The sequence below is a fragment of the Peromyscus californicus genome, unplaced genomic scaffold (assembly GCF_007827085.1).
Source record: "Peromyscus californicus insignis strain IS unplaced genomic scaffold, ASM782708v3 Scaffold_5__1_contigs__length_169319896, whole genome shotgun sequence".
NCBI lineage: Eukaryota > Metazoa > Chordata > Mammalia > Rodentia > Cricetidae > Peromyscus > Peromyscus californicus.
In genome coordinates this window covers 19,678,533-19,700,194 of record NW_026294573.1, presented here as the reverse complement: position 1 = coordinate 19,700,194, position 21,662 = coordinate 19,678,533, and the positions used below count along the sequence as shown (strand labels likewise).

At 45.0% G+C, this 21,662-nt stretch overlaps 1 protein-coding gene across 1 annotated transcript in view; it reads right to left on the bottom strand.

Moving 5' to 3' along the window:
• The window catches only part of Maco1 (macoilin 1), a 74,562-nt gene that overhangs the window by 7,486 nt on the left and 45,414 nt on the right, over positions 1-21,662 (bottom strand). The window contains exons 7-9 of the mRNA XM_052715454.1: positions 4,093-4,251; positions 2,956-3,138; positions 1,147-1,267 (exon numbers count right to left, since the gene is read on the bottom strand). Coding sequence (XP_052571414.1) covers positions 1,147-1,267; positions 2,956-3,138; positions 4,093-4,251 — 463 coding nt within the window. The remainder of the gene's footprint in view (positions 1-1,146; positions 1,268-2,955; positions 3,139-4,092; positions 4,252-21,662) is intronic.

The following is a 21,662-nucleotide window of genomic DNA, read 5'->3' as shown; positions in this document are numbered from 1 at the left end:
TTTTATGCTTAAAAAGTTGTCTTGTGTCTCAAGATCAAATAAATGATACTTTATTTCTCCCTATCTTTTCCTACATCCAATTCTTTGTCTGGAATTTCCTTTTCTGTGTTAATAAAGCTCTAATTTTATGTCCCCCACTTGTCCAGCTATTTGAAATCCTTTTACTCTTCCCCTTTCCTGCCAATCCCTGAAGCCACCTTTACTATATACTTCAACCCCTTAAGTCACCCACTGTACTCCACTGACTCGCCAGCATTTTCCTAACAGTCTCACAATTTAAGTTACTATGCTCTTTATGAAATGCCATTAATTCAAAATGTCACCTTGAAAAGCTGCTACCATGTTCTTAGTTAAGGTACACAGCTCACAAAGCTGGTTCCCTCTGTCCACAGCACTGGCCTGTCTCTTCCTCATGTTCAGCAGTACCATGTGCCTGGTCAGAGCCACCAGGTGGCCCGGACAGGTCAGGAGAGCTCTAAGGAGAGATCCAGGTCCTATAGGAATTAACCTTGTCTTTAGGCTTAAAAAGTTAAAGGAAGGAGCTGGACGGTGGCACAAGCCTTTAATCCCAGCACTCTGAAGGCAGAGCCAGGCGGATCTCTGTGAGTTCAAGGCTAGCCTGGTCTACAGAGCGAGATCCAGGACAGATACCAAAACTACACAAAGAAACCCCCATCTCAAAAAAAAAAAAAACCAAAAAAAAAAAAAAAGTTTAAGGAAGGGGCTGGAGAAATGGCTCAGAGGTTAAGAGCACTGACTACTCTTCCTGAGGACCCAGGTTCAATTCTCAGCACCCCCAAGGCAGCTCCTGTCTGTAACTCCAGTTCCAGGGGATGTGACACCTTCACACAGACATACATGCAGACAGAACACGAATGAACATGAAATAAAAATCAATCAATTATGAAAAAGAGAAGTTAAAGGAATCCCTGCTGAGACAGATTCTGGGCTGCATGCAGCGGACTGTAACACCTGCAGCCTGTGTTAGGACCTGGCTGTCAACAGGACAAGGATGGAGCTTTAAGTCCCCTTCTGTGAGATGATGAGACAGGTCTCCTGTGAGGTGCTGTCTACACTGGAGCACATGCACTGGCAGATGGAGGGGATCGGGTGATGGAAGGCCCTTCCCCACCTCCTCCTCCTCACCTGAACCTTTAGTTCCAGTTCCCTGATCTGCTCCTCCTTCACCTTCATGTCCATTGTGAGCTTCTTGCCCTCAGCTTCTAGCTCTCTGATCCGACTCCGTAAGGTTTCGGTGCACTCTCCCCTTTTGAAAGACAGAGGAAATAAGGTTTATAGTTTCCCCTATCATGGGAGATTGGTTTGAAGACCGCTGTGGATACAGAATCTACACATGCTCCAATTCCTCAAATAAAATAGCAGTTTTTGCACAGACTTTCATAAGGCCATGTCTAAATTACTAAGAGCCAGCACAATGTAAAAACTATATGAAGTATTGTCATACTGTAGTTTAGGGATGCATGCTTAGCAGCTGTAATTTAATTTAGTTCTTCAAATGTTTTCTTTTCTTTTAGATCTTTCTGAGACAGAATTTTAATATGTAGCATATACTGGCCTTGATCTTGCAATCCTCCTGCCTCAGCCTCTTATTACAGTCATACCTCACCACATCTAGCTTTCAAATCCTTTCTGTAGCTGATTCCATCTCCAGAGCTCACGGGTACGCAGGACTTACACACACTTCTTAGATTCTATAGGGTCTGCCTGGTTATTATTATTTTTCCCTGTGCAGCCCTGATTATCTTGAAAATAACTCTGCAGACCAGGCTCTCCTGGAACTCAGTGATAGACCTGCCTCTGCCTCAAGTGCTGGGATTAAAAAAGTATGCTCCACCACAGCCTGGTGGGTCTGCCTGATTTTAACTTTTGGCTCAATATGCTTCTTCCCACTCTGCTTTGGAAATTTCAACAGCAACCAAAATAATTATTAATTTTTTGAGACAATGTCTCTCTCTGTAACCCTGGCTGACCTGAAACTCACTTTGTAGACCAGGCTGACCTCAGACTTACAGAGAGATCCACCTGCTTCTGCCTCTTGAGTGCTGGGATTAAAGGTGTGGTCACCATGCCCAGCTATTTTAAAATTTGTATTGTGTCTGTGTGTGCTATGGAAGCCAGAGGTTTCCTTCTTGAGGGAAGCCTCAGGGCTATCCCTCAAGAGCAACCGCCTTGTTTTCTGAGAGGGTCTCTGGGAAGCTGGTCAGTGGGTCCCAGGCCTCCCCAATGATGGGATCACAAATGGGCACCACCTCACCTGCCTTTTACAAGGGTGCTGGGCACCACCATATCCAGCCTTTGACCTGGGGATTGAACTCAGGTCCTTATGCTCACACTTTAAAGCACTGTGTCAACTGAGCTATCTCTTCAGCCCTCTAAAATACTCAGGGGCTGGAAAGATGGCTCGGCCTTTAAGAGCACTTACTGTTCTTGCAGAGGACCCACACTTGGTCCCTAGCACCCACATGACAGTTCACAACCCTCTCTCACTCCAGTCCTAGGAAATCCAATGCCTTCTGACCTCCATGGATACTGTACGCATAGTGCACAGACATACATGCAGGCAAACACACTCATATACATAAAATTAAAGAAATTAATCTAAAAATAATTTTAAGCTCCTCAAAAGCACCCACATCTGTGTTGGAAGCACTGACAGTCTTGTGAAGAACAGACTGCAGATGGTCTCCAAGTGACCACACAGAAAACGAGAGGAAGCCTGTCAGGAGCACGGGGTACAGTGATTCCTTCACCTCTCTATGGATGAGGTCACTGAGAGAGGAAATGTTGCAGGGCAGTGTAAGTTGGTCCAGGTGCAGCTGAAACAAGCTAATGAACAACTCATACAGCAACCCATCCACACAAACTATTGTCCGTCCCACCCCACCCAGCATCAATCCCCAACCTTGAGTAAATACCCCAGTGACATGGACACACCTAGATGCGGCAGCAAAGGCAACAGCCCGTGCAGCAGTGGCTTCTTCTAACTTCTTCCTTTTTTTCTCCTCCATTAACTGTTTTTCTACAAAGCTTCGGGCTTCCTGCTCAGCTTTTAGCTTTTTCTCCAGCTGGCTGATATTCTGCTTGTCTTTTTGCTTCATTTGCACAGCATTATGTAACCTGTGTGGAAATGATTGTCACACAAAATCTTCTGACTAGAGAGCTTCACCACAAGCCCCGAGAACCACAGACTCTATGCAGCCTCTCTTAGGCAGGTGTACATGGGAGGTTCCCACAGCAAAGTATCCCCTTCTAGTGTGCCAGAGAAAACACATGGTCATTACCACTTAATGGCTCCTAAACACTAAGAAGCTACCTGCTTTCTGTAACCCAGAGTCAGCCCTCCTCCACTGTCAGGTGATCTACAGCAAGGGGCAGAAGATACAGCTCAGAAAGCATCTACCAGAGGAGCAGGTGACGGCAGTATATTCTAGTGCCCCAGAACACTGTGAAAAAACAGTCAGACCAAAGACCTACTGATTGGACCAATGCTGTCAAGTCTAAAATGGGCGGGAGGGGAAGGTTTGTCTTCTAAGAGCTGGCTGCTGCCCGTCTCTTCAAATAAAACCAAAGCTCAATGTCATTTTTTTAGTTCTGACAGTCAAAGTGAATATGGTCTAATCCTCAGAAAAGGATCAAGATTTTCAAATAGCAGCAGAACTCCTTATCAAGGTTACTTACCAACAAAAGCTTAATAACTACTATTAATTAAACTATGTTATTAAAGGAAAGATACTACTAATAAACTCTTGTTGGATTGAATTAAGTGTTGATTTTGGGGGGGGGGAGAGTTGAGACAGGTTTTCTCTGTGTAGTTTTGGTGCCTGTCCTAGAGCTCGTTCTGTAGCCCAGGCTGGCCTCGAACTCACAGAGATCCTCTTGCCTCTGCCTCCCGAGTGCTGGGATTAAAGGCGTGTGCCACCGCTGCCCGGTGTAAGTGTAGATTAGATGAGAACACTCAGCATCTCCAGTCAGTGAGTAGGAAAGACTGGACCATGTCTCCTGGCCGGCCTGAGTCTGGATGGCCTCTACTAACAGGAGACACTGCCCAAGGTCCACACGGCGCACACTTACTTGTTCTGCAGCAGCTCGTTCTCCTGCCGGAGCTGGCCCATCTCTGAGCGGATCCCTCGCTCTGTACTGGAGAGAGAGCTGATCTGACTGCGCAGCTCTTGCTCCACTTGCCGGCTGGCTTGCAGGTCAGCCTTTAGCTTCTTGATGTCTTGTTCCAGCCTAGAACAGGGAGAAATAGACATTCATCTGGGAGAGGGCTCGAGGGCTTGTCGAGGGTCTGCACTGGACTAAAATATGCGACATGCTTAGTTCTGTGGCATGACTCTCTTCCCAGGAGAGCTAACGTTTGATTGCCCCATGGCTGACACTGCGAGCCTCTGGGCTGTGTATAAAGGGAGAGAGAGAAACAGAAGAGTTAAACACTAAAGTCCCCTCTCCACTGCTGACTTCCTTGGCAAGTAAAGTCTGCCAAAACAATGAGCTCAGGACCTAGCCACTGGCTTTGCTTTCCACACTCTCCTAGATCAGACTACACTGCCCCCAACCCCCAATCGAAGGTTAACAGGATCTCCATCCATTTCCAGAAACTGCTAGTCTCCTTGTAACATTCATACTTCTGGTGGCTATGGCAGAAGAGCTCATTAAGACTCCACAACAGAAGGGACTGTGAGCTAAAACCTACCTTGCCCTGCCATTCCTCACTTCTTGCTCCATCTAGCCATTAATACACCATTTGAAGTGATGTGACTAGGGTCTACACATAAACAAGCAGTGAAGGAACAAAAGGGTAACATCAAGTCCCTTCTTCACAGGAAGGCTTTATAATTTCAGTAGGGGCAAAAAGCGGATCATTGCCGGGCGGTGGTGGCGCACGCCTTTAATCCCAGCACTCGGGAGGCAGAGCCAGGTGGATCTCTGTGAGTTCAAGGCCAGCCTGGTCTCCAAAGCGAGTTCCAGGGAAGGCGCAAAGCTACACAGAGAAACCCTGTCTCGAAAAACCAAAAAAAAAAAAAAAAAAAAAAAAAGCGGATCATTAAAGTAATCACTAACACAAGGAAGGCTACAATTACATACATATGGAAGAGAAGAATAGCAACAGCCACTCCTCACTGCTCTCTATAGGTTATAGCAATGTAAACTAATTTAATCAGCAGAACTATGGGCCACCTGCAATGATTATTCCTATTTTCCCCAGATGAAGAAATATAGGTAAGAAAAATCTTGTAGCTCAAGATTCCCAGGCAGTAACCCCAGGACCCATTCTCTTTGCTATGAGGTCAGCCACAGCACAGAGGAGCTATCTGTGCTCTGCAGAGAGGATGGGATGGAATGAGGCCCTGATGGCTGATAGGATTTAGAGAAGCAGGGAAGAAGTGTTCTAAATGGAGTGGGCATGCTCAAAACCTCAGACGTATGAATAGCCACACGTATTTGGAGACAAGTACTCAGTTTGGTGTCTGAGGAGGACTAGCCTAGAAACTAGACACAGCAGGAAAGGGTTAGATGGACCCTGATAGCAGAGCTGAGGGTCAGATCTAGGATGTACACTACATGAGAAGCTCTGAGAAGAGACATTTTTCTACTGAGATGCAAATGTCCAGATGGGCAAACATCAGTTTGCTTTAGTTTTCATGTGCAGAAATCCCAGCCCCAGGTATTAAGGACAACCTGGGGCCTTGCTCATGCTAAGCCACACTCAACCATTGAACTACCACTCCAACCCCTGATAAAAACTCCTTTTGTGCCTCTAATCCAGCATACTAACAGAATCAACATTTCTGGGGGGCAATGGTGATCTCTCTTTGGAACCTTCAGCTTCATAGACTACAAATGCATACATGTTTTATTAAGTACAAAGTCCTCAGGGCCTACTACAGAATCAATACTCACTCGGTCATTGTTCCCCAGCTCCCCCCCCCCCCCCCGCCCCCGCCATTAGACAACCTACACCAGCCTCAAGCCCCAGTTGCAGGTCCTGTCACCATGATCTCATGCCGGGTGAGAGCGTGGCCTAGAAACCTCCAATTCCAGCAGCACTGTCTGGTCTCTGGCCAGGGCTTACTCCCCAGGGAAGGGTCACAGGTCCACATCTTACCACACTGTCCCTATCACCAGGGTTATTCCAGTTCAATGTACTCTCAGATCAGTAATGAGAACATAGCCATGCTGTCCCTCATTCACCTGAAGTAACCCAGGGGCTATATTCCAAACAGGTTGGTGCGTCAGGTTCATCCATTAAGAAGTCTCACTGAATGCATGTTAGCTAATTCTTGTGATGCCAGCCTCACAGAGGAAGAACTGTACTTTTAGGAAGGCAAGTTCCTCACTGAAGACAGAGATCATATGGTTGGTTATGGGCTCTGTCACCAGGGTTCTAAGCAGCTCCGCTGCCAACTCTGTGCCCTAGGCAAGGCACACAGCACACAGCCTTGCTGTTTCTGCACCTGCAGCTGACCATCCCTAATTCCTCCCTCTTGCTCTAGGATTTCTCAGCCTGACACACGTACAAATGGCTGCTAAGCGGCACGAGATGCAGACACAGGGATCTGCCGCTGGAGACAAAGGAAAACTCCCTTCAGATGCTACATTTCAATAATTCTGTAGTTATTATTTTCTTTTATTCCAAAAATCTTTTTTGATTTGTTTTGTTTTGTTTGGTTGGTTTTTCCCGAGACAGAGTTTCTCTGTGTTGTCCTGGAACTTGCTCTGTAGACCAGGCTGGCCTCGAACTCACAGAGAAATCACAGCACTTGACCTCTGCCACCCAAGTGCTGGGATTAAAGGCATGTGCCACCACTATCTGGCTCATCTTAAAAATCTTTAAAAGCCTATTTTCCTACCTCAAACTAAAATAACAAGATTCACTCTGAGTTTTGTAGTTTCTTGACAAAAGGTACAAGCATAATTTTTTTTTAAAGATTGATTTATTTATTATGTATACAGTGTTCTGTCTGTATGTATCCCTTCAGGCCACAAGAGGGCACCAGATCTCATCACAGATGGTTGTAAGCCACCATGTGGTTGCTGGGAATTGAACTCAGGACCTTTGGAAGAGCAAGCAGTGCTCTTAACCTCTGAGCCATCTCTCCAGCCCCTGTATAATTCTTGTAAAACAAAATACAGTTCCTTAAGAAAACGTTTGTTTCAGCCAGGCAGTGGTACACGCCTTTAATCCCAGCACTCAGGAGGCAGAGGTAGGCAGATCTCTGTAAGTTCAAGGCCAGCCTGGGCTACAGATCAAGTTTCAGGACAGCCAAGACTGTTTCACAAAGAAACCTTGTCTCGAAAAACCAAAACAAAAAAAACCCGTTTGTTTCCACTTATTTGTTTGGTATGCACGTTTGCATGTGTGTCCGTGTGTGGAGGTCAGAGGACCAGTTCTGAGAGATGGAGTCGTGAGGGTTGGCAGCAGCCCTTTCCCTCTGAGCCAGCTCCCTGGTCCCCACAGAGCTTTTTTAGAAGTGAAATTCTATGAATTCTGTTAAAGCCTGACCAGCAGTACTACACAACAAAACAGAAAGTTACAGAAATATGTTCCCTTTGTTTAGGACAACACAACAAAAACCACTTCAGAAGTATCACTCGATGTGTATACTCTTGTGTGTCCGTGTCATACTGTAGTAGGAAACCGCTTGCTGTGCTGTTGGGCTCACTCTCTTATAAGAAACAGGACTAGCTGGGCGGCAGTGGTGAACACCTCAGTCCCTGCACTCTGGAGGCAGAGGCAGACAGATCTCTGTGAGTTCGAGGCCAGCCTGGTCTACAGAGTGAGTTCCAGGACAGTCAGGGCTCCACAGAGAAGCCCCGTCTTGAAAACCAAACTAAACCAACTAACCAAATCAACAACCCAGGACTAAAATGCTTCAGGCCTTTGGAACCACTGTTACCAACTTCATCAACCCTGAATTACTGCTTTTCAAACTGCTGCAGCAAACTGAGTTAAGATCAGTGTCCTGTCAGAGAAATACTGGACTTCAGGAGCACAGCCTAATGACATAAGTTAATGTGCTAATAGCAATTCTCAGGAACCTCAAACACTCACAACCCAAACATTTCAAATACCGACAAAACAAACCTCCATTAGCTAGGGGCCAGGCTGAGCTGTACAGCAAGACCTTGGCTCAAAAACACAAGTCAAACTGACCATGAGTTCTGTTCATGAACCTTCTACAGAAAACTTTACACGGTTTAAATCTTAACTGAAATAGGTGGTAAAATCATCTACAATCTCTTAACCTTTTACTGTGAGAATGAAATCCACCCAGCATCAAAAATCTAACAAAAAAAAAATTCAAAGTGTAAATAGCCTACACTCCTCTCATTTGGGCTAAATCACAGAGCTTGTATTTGGTATGCTTTTTCCTATGAGTCTTTTTTCTACTTTTCATACGTGTAGTTACATTTATCATGAGGGGGGGTTACACATACACAGCTTGCATATCAGATGCACTTTCACCTACTCACAGACATTTTCCTTAAACTATTGCACAGTGCTCCACTGTATGGGGTTAGCAGTGGGAAAAGGTACTTACCAGAACCTACACTATGAAAGAAGAGAAGCAACTTCTAGAAGTTGTCCTCTGACCTCCACAAACACGTCACATCATATGCATATTCCCTCACAGACATACACATGATAAATAAATGAGAAAAAATTCCACTGTATAATGTACTTACACAGCCTCCCCCCCTCCTTCTTTTTAAAAAGAGAGGGTTTCACTATATATACTCCTGGCTGGCCTGGAACTCACTACATAGACCAGGATGCCCTTAAAATCACAGAAATCTGCCTGCCGCTGCCCCCTGAGTGCTGGGATTAATGACATGCACCATCATGCCTGGCTACTCTATTTTCTAAGATATGGCTCAATTGTTATTTCTGCTTAATAGAAGGAGGGATGTCGGGGATTTTTAAAAGAACTATGTGAATTAGTAAACTGAACTGAATCAAGCCAGCCAAGTGCTATTTATTAAGCAAACGTGACTAGCTGTCTTCATGGAACACTCAGTACACTCAACTGCCTTGGTGCTGAAGGTCACACTTCCCTGGGAAAATGCACACGTATCATTACTGTATGAAGGAAGAAGCTCTGATTAAACAGTGTTAAGAGTTTGATGCAATGTCTTCAAATGTATTCATAGGACTCTATTCAACTGCCAATCCCTAAATTAGAAGCAAGTGACTAGAGAGGAAACAAGATACAGGTAACAGTTTATACCCCCCAAATAATTCCAGTAAGCAAGGATGCAAGGATGGAGGACAGAACCCCCCACCAGCTTGGACTCCCTTGTCTCAGAACTAAGTCTGCTCTACCTTCCTACCAGGGATTCTGAGAGATGAAGGGAACTCTTCCTAAAGTGCTACAACGTCATCAAGCCTGGCTAGGAAGCAAATGCACTTGGTGCTTGTCCAGCTCCTGTGGGTGTGCCCTGTTGAACTGTCACTCTGGACAGATCCCTTCTGTGTACTGTCTAGGTTCTAACCTGTTACTCTCTACGTCATGACAACCTGGATATTTGGAAAGACTCACCAGCTATGGAAGCTCTGAAACACTCACTGACTCATCAGAGCTGGGACCGATCTACAGAAGCATTCCCACAGGTCCCCAGGTCAGGATGCAGGGCACCTAAGCTGAGGATTGCTCTCACCTACTCTAATCTTTATCTGTTCCCCTAATCTCATCTATTCCCTAACCCTACCCAAGAAGGCAAGCTCTTATGTACTTGATAATTAGTTAACTTCAAGAGGAAAAGATTTACCTTTTTTTTTTTTTTTTTTTGGTTTTTCGAGACAGGGTTTCTCTGTGTAGCTTTGCGCCTTTCCTGAAACTCACTTGATAGTCCAGGCTGGCCTCGAACTCACAGAGATCCGCCTGGTTCTGCCTCCCGAGTGCTGGGATTAAAGGCGTGCGCCACCACCGCCCGGCTAAGATTTACCTTTTAATAAGCGGAATCTCCAAACTGACTGAAGGAATGAAATGCAGATGACAGCCTTAGGCAGGCGAGGTAAGGAAAACACCCACACAGTTCTCAAGTGCCAGCCTATTCTTGGATACTGTAACACCTGAAAAGGTAGGGAGACCCAGAATCTAAGGTTTGTATTCTCTGGTGATGCCCTGAAAGCCTCGGATTGCTGAAGTTCAAAGGTCTCTAATGGTGCTGTCAATAGCCTCAAGCTTTTACAGAGCACAGGGAGGCCTAAGGCCTGGGGCAGTACCTTGACAAGATGAAGATCTGGGAGCAACAAGCTGATCTTTTCTAAATGGGAATTCACCAGGGGGGGGACTAGGTTCTCCGACCACTCTAGGGTCATGCATCACCATGCGTCTCTGACCTGGGGTCAGGACCAGACCCTTGGCTCTACCCCTTTCCTCCGGGCTTCAAGACCACACCCTGGTTCTAGTGGCACATGAAAGGCCTGTCTGAAAACCAGGTCTAAGTTGTCCAAGTTACACAGACATGTAACTGAGGCAGGTTTCCTTACTGATCTGTTTCCAGACACCTACCTGTAACTGTACCGTGGGAACAGAGAATCCCACCCACTCTTCCAGGCCTAGTTGTGAAAGGAATACAAGTCAAACGAACTCCAGCACTGTGTACCTACCCATAGTGCCGTCTGGTGGAGCCCGAACATCTCACGGCCAATGGCAGTGCTCACCGCTTTACACTGGGCTTCTGCCATTCTGGTGTTGAATCTGCTCCTGTGCACCTCTCTTGCTCTCTCTCACTCTCTCTTCCTTCCTCCCTCCCTTCCTTCTTTCTCTTTCTTTCTTTCTTCTTCTTTTTTTTTTGACATTCTTCGAAGTCCGGAACTGACCATGCTAAAACATCATGCCACTAGTCCTCACACTGTACCCCTACCCCTCAGTGTCCCTACTCGATACTCAGGGCCAGTGTTCAGTTTCTGGAAGTAACACATCCACGCCCGATGGCCAGATTTTCAGTTCAGCTTTAGGAGGTAGGGTAAATGTGTGTGCTTGTGAAGAAGGCAGGAGCACAGGACAAGAACCGATGGAGAACCTCCCCCAGGTAAGCACTAATTCCATCAGTAGTCCCTGTGTGCTTTCACTGAAGAGGACTTGTTGTAGGTAAGTCACAGCTTTAACCTGGGAAGAAATACGGTGATCCTCCACACCGGCTCCCACTCCCCTTCCCATCGCTGGCACTGACGGCACAAGCAGCAGGGGTCAGTCAGGGTAAAGTGCAGGCCATGCACGTGGTGGACACGCCCCTCCTCATGTGAGGCCTCCACTGACTGGAAGCTGCTCTGATACAGTCTATCAAGCACACTTAGCAAATAAGCAAAGTGAGGCTGCCTTGTACCTCACTATAGGACAACAATTGCTTACCAGGCACAAATGTCCAAATATAAACAACATCCGGGTGACCTATTACTAGGTGAAACTGTTACAAAGTATATTATGTATCTGCTGCATACTGTTACAAAGTATATTATGTATCTGCTGCATCGCTGCCAAACACAAATGGCAGCTCATTAATTTCCCTTAAAGAATAGAGAGGGTTGCCGGGCGGGCGCACGCCTTTAATCTCAGCACTCAGGAGGCAGAGGCAGGCAGATCTCTGTGAGTTCGAGGCCAGCCTGGGCTACCAAGTGAGTTCCAGGAAAGGCGCAAAGCTACACAGAGAAACCCTGTCTTGAAAAACCAAAAAAGAATAGAGAGGGCACTCAGATCTCTGTGAGTTTGAGGCCAGCCTGATCTACAGAGCAAGTTCCAGGACAGCCAGAGCTACATAGAGAAACCCTGTCTCAAAAGACCAAAACAAACAAACAAAAAACAACAACAAAAACACAAATCACAAAAAGCCCCAAAACTAGCATCTTAAAGGAATGTGATTAAACTTGACAAGTTTATATGAAAAATCTTTCAAATAGACTAGCAAGATGACTCTAGGGACAAAGGCGCTTGCTGCCTGGCCTGATGACTTGATTTTGATTCCTAGACCCCAGACAGTACCAAGCAGGGAACCAACTCCTGCAAGTACCTCGACCTCAACACGTGCAGGGGCAAATATACAGCAAAACATTTAAAATGCCGTATTTGTCGATGCAGCAACTGGAGATACACACAAATTTATATGAAAGCATGCTTGCTGGGGTAAGGAAAAAAAATCAGCATTTGGATATTCAGCAAAATATCTGACTGACATTAAAAATTAATACCACTTAAAAAAATCACTGGAGGGGTTGGGGATTTAGCTCAGTGGTAGAGTGCTTGCCTAGCAAGCGCAAGGCCCTGGGTTCGGTCCTCAGCTCTGAAAAAAAAAAAAATCACTGGAGTCTATTCAATGACAGTAAATGAATAATTTGTGATAGAGTCAGTGAAATGGAAGCTATATATACATATATATGTGCGTGTGTGTGTATATATATATATATATATATACACATACATACACATGTATACATACACATCTACCCATAAACATGGGAATATATGGGATATTGTAGAATGAGTTCCATTTTATAAATAGTATACATACAAGAGAAAAATGCTGAGATGATGTATATATTAAATAGTGATTATCTCTTCTTCATCAAGATTGGACAAAATGTTAAACATCTCCACAGATGCTCCCTGTTACTCTGAGATCTGCCCAAGGTCCCAGCAAGTTTTTGGATAAATTGAACGCATTAGGAACAACAAACTCTTAAACTTTTAAACTCTTAAACTTTTAAAGTCACTCCAAAGAAGAGGAATTTCTTTCTGAAATAGAGAATGCCTCAGTTCCCAAATTGCACAGACCACCTGTCACTCATCAGTCCCTCTCTAAACCTAGCAGCCCTCCTCTATCAGGGGTGACACTCCACTGCACATGTCACAGGACACTGTGGAGGGTTCAGATCTCCGAGCAGCATGAGTCCCTGAATAACCAGAGCCACATCCTAAGTTATGCTGACCTTACGCTCTCAGACGAAAGAAGCCACCAGCTCTGGTCATGGTGGCCTAAGCAACTCTTGAGAATACAGGGCTTGAGGAAGGCCAGAAAGCCTCAAGCTACATGGTTGAAAGCTCACTTGGGTGTGGGATTCAACAGCAAAGGGTGACTGTCTTGGGGGGCGGGGGGCACTGTCACCCTGTGCAGAAAACTGGAGAGGAGAAAGCAATAGGGTCCCTTCTAGACATGGCAGAGTGTTCACAGGATTTATTAGCTCCACCCTCATAGAAAAGCCATCTGAGAGTCACGACTGATCAGCAGGACCAGGGAGGAGGGACTAAAACAAGCCCAGTAAGGAATGGACGGCAGTGGAGGCTATGACGGCTGAGCCCATCGGCCTCGCTACCATCTTTGGTTTAGCCCTCCCCCCAAGATATTAAAAATGGTTTTGGTTTTGGTTTTGGTTTCTTCGAGACAGGGTTTCTCTGTGTAGTTTTGGTGCCTGTCCTGGAACTCGCTCTGTAGACCAGGCTGGCCTCGAACTCACAGAGATCCACCTGCCTCTGCCTCCCGAATGCTGGGATTAAAGACGTGCACCACCATAACTGGCAAAATGTTCTATTTCTGGCATCTCCTCTAAATATCATAAGCTTTGGCAACCCTGATTTTTAATCTCCAGTGGCAACAACTGGCCATCACATTGAGAGTTTATGTCTCCATGCTCCCCGGCACAGGGCAGTCTTGAATACAGATGCTGACAGCACAGACCCCAGGACCCACCTCGCCAGCTGCATTCATCCCTGGGTCTGTCTTGCCCCCAAAGGCCTCTGAATTTGCACTGCTTGCTCTAGAACCTGCTCTGTGCAGAGGCAAAGGTCCTTTATAGTTCATTACTTCATGTTTCTGACTTGGATCTGCTGGAACAGTAACTAGCAAGATGAAATGGCCTTGTGATGGAGGAAACTTGGCATTCTTCCTTTATAAAAAGAAATTAGGGGCTAGAGAGGTGGCTCAGCAGTTAAGACAATCTGCTGCTATGCAAAGGACCCAGGTTTGATTTTTGATTCCCGGCACTTACATGACATTGTCATTTGAGGGTGGTAGGCAACCATGTGGTGCCCAGTCACACATGCAGGCAAAAACACCCACACACATAAAATAAACTTGTTTTAATCCTAAGAGCCCCAGATGGCAAAGGAAAATAGGGCCTAAGGGGCTCCCAGGAGATTTGTAAAAACTAATGTAAACCCACACTGACAGGCAAAGTACCCCAAAAATCAATTTCTAACTGACAGTATGAAGAATATTTCAAGAATGTGGTTCCTCTTCTTCCAGGTTACCAGCCTTTAGAGAGCCCACTGCATTCCCTTGGCTGGAAACCTCAGTTCTAGGGGCTCCGATTCCATGAGAGAGAAGCTTTTCTGAGCCTCGGAATCCCTTCTCAACTGCAGTGAGGACATTTTCTGTCCACCTAGAGACTACAGCTTTGACAGGGTAAACTCTCAGAATCTATCACTCCTAGCTTCTTATCTGAATACCTACCACGTACAGGCTACTCTATTATTTATCTATCCAAAATAACCACATTCCTGTTGGACCACTCAGATGTGGAAACATTACATAAACTGCATGTTTAGATTCATTTGTGCCTAGTCTCTAATATGCTACATGGTGCTCAAGTCACGTAGTAGCCCCACTTGAAGTACAAATATGTTTCTACTACAACGATTATATTGGAGACTAGTTTTAAAATTCCTTCAATGCTTAAAATAAGCACAACCTGTCTTGTGAATTAATATAAACAAGACTAACCAAGTAGAACTACAGAAGCCTAAAATAGTATGGATATAGCAGAAAATGGAAGTAAACTAGGTCCGCCAAAGCATACTTGCTCAGACATAGTGCCAGGAAATATAAATTAAGTATGTTTCCAAAGAGACAAAAAAAAACAAACCATTCAACTTTTAAAAATAGACTTATGAATCTGTTTTTTTTTTCCACTTAGTACTTTCCAAATAATCTAGTAGTCACTTTCTCTCACACATTTAATCTAATATGGACAGCACCTCTAAGTGTCTGGCTTTCACAGCCCTCATTCTAAAATTTCACACACTTTCATCTCTTACCTAGGAAAGATGCCATTTGAAAAAGCCTAATGCACCCCACTGAAACAGAAAGGCCTGTTATCGTAGGACCAGCAGGTCAGTCTTTAGCAGCACAGGTGTGCTACCTGCACCTCTCTTCCCCAGAACCGGATTTTCTTCCACCCACTATTGCTGACACTCAAGCAAAGAGCATTCGCAAATGGAGGCTCTCCTTTCTGTGCTGGAGGTAATGTCCCCACCTTAGATGCTTCCTGGGAGAGAAGGAAGGACAGACATGTGGAATCTGAGTTCCTGCCAGGAGCCACAAAGGCAGAGCCTGGTCCTGGGCTGACAGAACCAGGTCCAGGAGGACCAAGAAGGAAGACAAAGCCAATTTCTCCCTCTTCTTGCTGAGAGGTGGCTTGTGCCAAAATCCCTTGGCCCTGGATATAGCTAGCTAACAGCTGAAGTGAATGGCAGGCTGGACAGCAATCTCCCAGAAGATTCTTTCCTGGTCCTCTCTGTAACTTCCCGGTTCCTTTCACCTCCTGCAAAGCCTCTAGAAAATGTAGGGACAGATGCCCAAAAGTAAAATTTCTAGAATCCAACCAAAGGGCATGACAGTGGAAAGCTTTTCTTTTCTTTTTCCCTTTGTTTTGTTTTTTTGTTTGTTTTGTTTTGAGACAGGGTTTCTGTGTAGCCCTGGCTATCCTGGAACTCACTCTGTAGACCAGGCTGGCCTCGAAGTCAGAGATCTACCTCTGCCTCCTGAATGCTGATTAAAGGTGTGGGGTATTAAGTAAAATTGTTAACGACTTCCTCAAAAGCAACAAGGTCTAGTCTGAGGTAAAATCTAGGTTTCCTAACATCAGAGGCTTGGAGGAGCCACAGATGTAGCTCAGTTAGTTGCCCAGCATGCAGGAAACCATAGGTTCCTGGAAATAGGGCATGGTAGCATGCAGTGGGATGGTCTGTTATGTCAAATGCTCTGATTGGTCAATAAATAAAACACTGATTGGCCAGTGGCCAGGCAGGAAGTATAGGCGGGACTAACAGAGAGGAGAATTGAGAGAACAGGAAGGTGGGAGGAGTCACTACCAGCCACCGCCATGACAAGCAGCATGTGAAGATGCCGGTAAGCCACGAGCCAAGTGGCAAGGTATAGCAGATTTATGGAAATGGATTAATTTAAGCTATAAGAACAGTTATTAGCAAGAAGCCTGCCACGGCCATACAGTTTGTAAGCAATATAAGTCTCTGTGTTTACTTGGTTGGGTCTGAGCGGCGGTGGGACTGGCAGGTGACAGAGATTTGTCCTGACTGTGGGAAAGGCAGGAAAACTCTAGCTACAGTAGCATATGCCTGTAATCACAACACTGTGCTTATCGGGAGTTCAAAATCACCCCCAGTTATAGCCTGAGCTACATAAAAACTAACTAAAATTAAAAAAAAGCAAAGCTTGAGTTGTGTTATGATCAATTAGGAGACTACAGATCTCAAGTGCCTCCTCTCTGCCAAGCACCCCACACTGTGACTGACAAGAGCAAAGGAAGCTCTGTTCTCCCTGACCTTACATTTTACTATGAGCATTAGGATGCTGCAAAACAGGGATTCTCAATCTGTGGGTTGCCACCCTTTTGGAGGTTAACAATCCATTCATGGGGGTTTTGTAAGACCACTGGAAAACACAGATATTTATATTACGATTCTTAACAGTAGCAAGATTACTGTTACGAAGTAGCAAGGAAAATAATTTTATGGTTGGGGGTCACCACAACATGAGGACCTGTATTAAAGGGCCACAGCTGTAAAGGGTAAACTACACAGAAAATCACAATGCAGGAGGTATCCCTACAAACTACAACTGACCTCTGGTATGATGCAAGTATTTTCTGGGTACCTGAGTGTTGTGGGATATTTGATCTTGCTATGAAACTCCAAGAATGTCTTAACAAAATTAACCTTGGATCAGGGGGAGGAGCTGTCAAGAATTAGCCACAGAGAATGGAGGACCCAGCAATATGGACAGACAAAGGAAGAAGTAGGGAAAGACTTAAAGATTCATGTCTTTTTTGGTTTGGGACAGTTAGGAAAGACTCTTTCTCTTGCAGGGTCTCTGGCTGAAAAGGAAGGTCAGCTGGTTGCTTCTTGGCTTCTCTGATGTAGCAGGTAGATAGAACAACTTAGATAAAAACATTTGGAGCTGGGTGCTGGTGAGACAGAAATCCTGCCAGCCCATGGTCTGGGTGGCAGGGTGCTGACTGCGGGCCATGGGGTGCAGACAGTAGTTAAAATATCAGTATCTGCAGGTGTGGCTGCTAAGCAGCCAGAAAAACACCACCTGAGAAACACACCAGGCTTCCACCATTTAGTTACCTTTCCTCACTAACTACTGGGTCCATATAGTATTTTGTAGGACTCTTCTAGCCTCTCCTTGGGGGAAGAGTGCAGTGGTTAATAAAAGGTCCGTCCGTCCCCCCCCCAGAAGGCATGCAGCACTAGTTAAACTGCTGGTTCAGATCATCTGTGCCTAGTATCTAAGACGGGCACAGCTGCTGGCCCAAGTGCCGTCTGGCCTCCTCCCACACATAATAAGGAATCCTCTAGAAGTCAGAGATCACATGGAACCCTGGTACCTAGAAGACAAAGCTAAACTCAAAATTGTGGAGATCAGTCAAATCACACTGAGTGATTGATTTTCTACTACCAAGTTCTAGTTAGAAGTATGTTTTATTGATTTTGACATTTTCATTCCTTTTTATTTAGTTTTATGTGTACAAGTGTTTTGTCTCCGTGTATGTATGTGTGCCACATCTGTGCTTGGTGCCCATGGGAGTCAGAGGAACGTGCAGGATCCTCTGGAACTGGAGTTACAGACGGTTATGAGCATTGAGAACCATACCTGGGTCCTCTGCATGAGCAACAGGTGCTCCTAGCCTCTGAGCCATCTCTCCAGACCCAACACTCTTTTTTTTAAATTTATTTGTTATTTTATGCATTGGTGTTTTGCCATGTGTGTCCGGTTCCCTGGAACTGGAGTTACAAACAGTTGTGAGCTGCCATGTGGTTGCTGGGAACTGAACCCAGGTCCTCTGGAAAAGCAGTCAGTGGTCTTAACCACTGAGCTATTTCTCCAGCCCCACCCAATCCTCTTTTTAAGAGAAACCTAAAGTCCTAAAATGTAGTATAAAGTTGGTGTAGACTACAAAGAAGGACAATGACTGCAAGTTCATTTCAAGTCCATGTCAATGAACTCGGTCACCAACGAGCTAGAGCAATACCAAGTCTCTTTACAACTGTGGTGCCTGATTTATGTACTCTAAAGATGTGTCCTGCAACCTAATCCTTTCATCAAAACTGACTCTTGAATCTGAGTGTAAGCTACACACTCCTTAGTGTAAATAAATGAATGGAAACTTCTGGAAGTGTTTCTCTATACTCCTTTCCGTCTGAGGCAGAACATCTTTTGTTTAAAGACTTGGGGTAAAATCCTAAGACCTGTTTTCTCCATTCCCTGGATCTCAGGTCAACAAATAAACAGAATTAATTACAGGAGCAAACTTAGTTTTTTTGGTTTTTCGAGACAGAGTTTCTCTGTGTAGCTTTGGAGCCTGTCCTGGATCTCACTCTGTAGACCAGGCTGGCCTCGAACTCACAGAGATCCGCCTGGCTCTGCCTCTCGAGTGCTGGGATTAAAGGCGTGCGCCACCACTGCCGGGCTGCAAACTAAGTTTTAAATAATTACATTTTGCTGAACCTAAAAGAACCCCTTTAATTTAGAAAGGAATAAAAGAAGAAGTAGTCAGTGGGTTAGTGTTACCTGGATTTCTATTTTCCGTAGTTCTAAAGACTTTCTCCTTCTAAATCTTCCAAGTCCCCAGGACCTGCCTGCCCTCTCAGCAATGCTCACACTCAGGACTGCAGCCTCCTCAGCAGAGGAGCAAGCAAGGATGCCCTCCCCTCCACAGGTAAGCCTCAGTTCTCTCTCCATCTTCTTCCAAGTTAAAGCACTTAGGCTTGCTGCTGTCAAGCTAGGCCTAGTCAAGAAGTAAGGGTAGATCTATGCAGATGGCTCTAGGCTATCAGCAGGCCTCTCACTAGAGCTGACTTTCAGGGACCACATAAGCTTAAGGGCACAAGCACTTGGCCCCCTTCTACTAACATTACTATAAGTAGCAGCTTAAGTTTTTGTAAAAAGAATTTTTAGGACATCCAGGATAGGAAAGTGACAAATTCTGAAGTTTCAAAACATCTAGTTCTGGTGACAATCTCTGAGGCAGTGGCAGGTGTATTTGAATTTTAAAAACACAAAACAATATTAAGAAGAAAAATAAAACAGGCCGACCAACATTTTCCGAGGATCCTAGAAGTCCAGAAACTTCAGGCTGGCTCTGGCACCAGTCTTCATCTCCAGGACTCATTTACTGCACTGATAAGGACAGGGTCGGACAGGCCAGCATACATGCCTCTCAGATCTTTCCTTTCCTTTTTTTATTCATTTTTTTTATGGATACAGTGTTCTGCCTACATGCCAGAAGAGGGCACTAGAGCCACCATGTGGTTTCTGGGAATTGAACTCAAGACCTCTGGAAGAGTAGCCAGTGCTCTTAACCTCTGAGCCATCTCTCCAGGACCCCTCTCAGATCTTTCCCATAGGTAACAGGTAACAAAATAACCATTCGAAATTTCATATGGTTCTGTTAAATACTATTCTGTCAATCACAGCATCTGGCTACTCTTTTTTTCTTTTTTTGTTTGTTTTTTGAGACAGGGTTCTTCTGTGTAGTCCTGGCTGGCCTGGAACTCACAGAGATCTGCCTGTTTCTCTCTGCCTCCCGACTGCTGGGATTAAGGGCATGTGCCACTACTGCCCCGCAGGATACTTATTTCTTAATGACTCTATACCATACATAATTCAACTACTTCAGCAAATTTATGTCACATTAAAAATAGTATTTTTTAAATGTGTCTCCTAGCTAGGCGAGGTGGCACATGCCTTTAATCCCATCACTCCAGAGGCAGGGGCAGGTGGATCCGAGTTCGAGGCCAACTTGGTCTATAGGGTGAGTTCCAGGACAGCCAGGACTATAGACAGAAACTCTCTCAGAAAAAAAACAAAGTTGCCTATTTTTGATGCATAGAAGGCAGTGGGACAGAAATATCCTGAAAAGAGATTTTTGTTTCAGCCTCTCTACAGAATGTAGAGCAATTTACATTTTGTTTTGAGGGCTCTCCTTGGCCACCAGGGAACTAAAACAAGTAACACTCACCAACAAGAACCCTCAGTCTTGGGCTGTACTTGAGAAGAAACTCCAGGACAAATGCAAAGGACACTGCTGCCCCTCCCAGGCCAGCACAGTTCAAGTGTCACAGCCTGACCTGCTGGATCTCAGACAGGAACCTCTGACAACCACAGACCCACAATAGACTATTTGATTCACCGGGAAAATGGGGATGAGGATAAGTAGAGAAAGGGATTTTGATGTAATTTAAGTGAAAAACAGGAGAGCATAAAAACTACATATTCTAAAGAAATGGGAAAGCAAGAACTTCAAAGCTAAACTATATTAAAAAAATGTCTGGGGTTAGGAATACAGTCCATAAGCACGGGGGTTGGATGCGAGATGTGCTCTATAAAAGAGCAACTGTGAAGGAGGGCTGCAGAGATGGGTCAGCAGTTAAGCATGCTCACTGCTCTTTCAAAGGACCCAAGTTCAGTTCCAAGGTCAGGCAGCTCACAACCACCTGTATAAAACTCTAGTGCCAGAGGTTCTAATACCCACACATGTGACACACATAAAGAAAAAAAAAATTAAGAAAAGAAAAACCAACAAAAAACTCTAAAAGAAAAAAAAAAAAAGGACTGTCAAAAGTATAAAACAACAAACTAGGTGTCAAAGCACATATCTTTAAACCAGTACAGCACAGGCCAAGGGGCAGAGAAATAGAGGGGTAGAGAGACAGACTGATCTCTGTGAGTTTGAGGCTAGCCTGATCTACAGAGGGACTTCCATGCAAGCCAAAGCTACACAGTGAGACTCTGTTTAAAAAACAAACAAACACACAAATAAAATCATTGGGCCTGGAGATGGCTCAGCAGTTAAAAGCACTTGTGCTTACAGAAGACATGGGTTTGATGCTCAACACCTATATGGTGGCTCACAACCATCTCCAACTCCAGTTCCAGGTGATCCAATGCCCTCCTGTTCTGACCTTCTCGGACACCAGCCATGCATGCACTTGGTGCACAGACATACATACAGGCAAATCATTCATACACATAAAAATAAAACAAACAGCTGAGCAGTGGTGGTGCTACCTTTAATCCCAGCACTCGAGAGGCAGAGGCAGGCGGATCTCTGTGAGTTCGAGGCCCACCTGGGCTATAGAGTGAGTTCCAGGAAAGGTGCAAAGCTATACAGAGAAACCCTGTCTTGAAAAACCAAAATAATAATAATAATAATAATAATAATAATAATAATAATAAAAAAAAAAAACAAATTTTAAAAAAAGAAAGGGAAGAGTGTTGGAGAGATGACTTGTCAGGTAAAGGCTAAGGCTCGCAGCAAGTGAGGAGAGGGGGGACACTTCAGACAGAAAACATCTGCAAAAGAGGGTTCATAAAAATCTGTTATCAAGCCGGGCGGT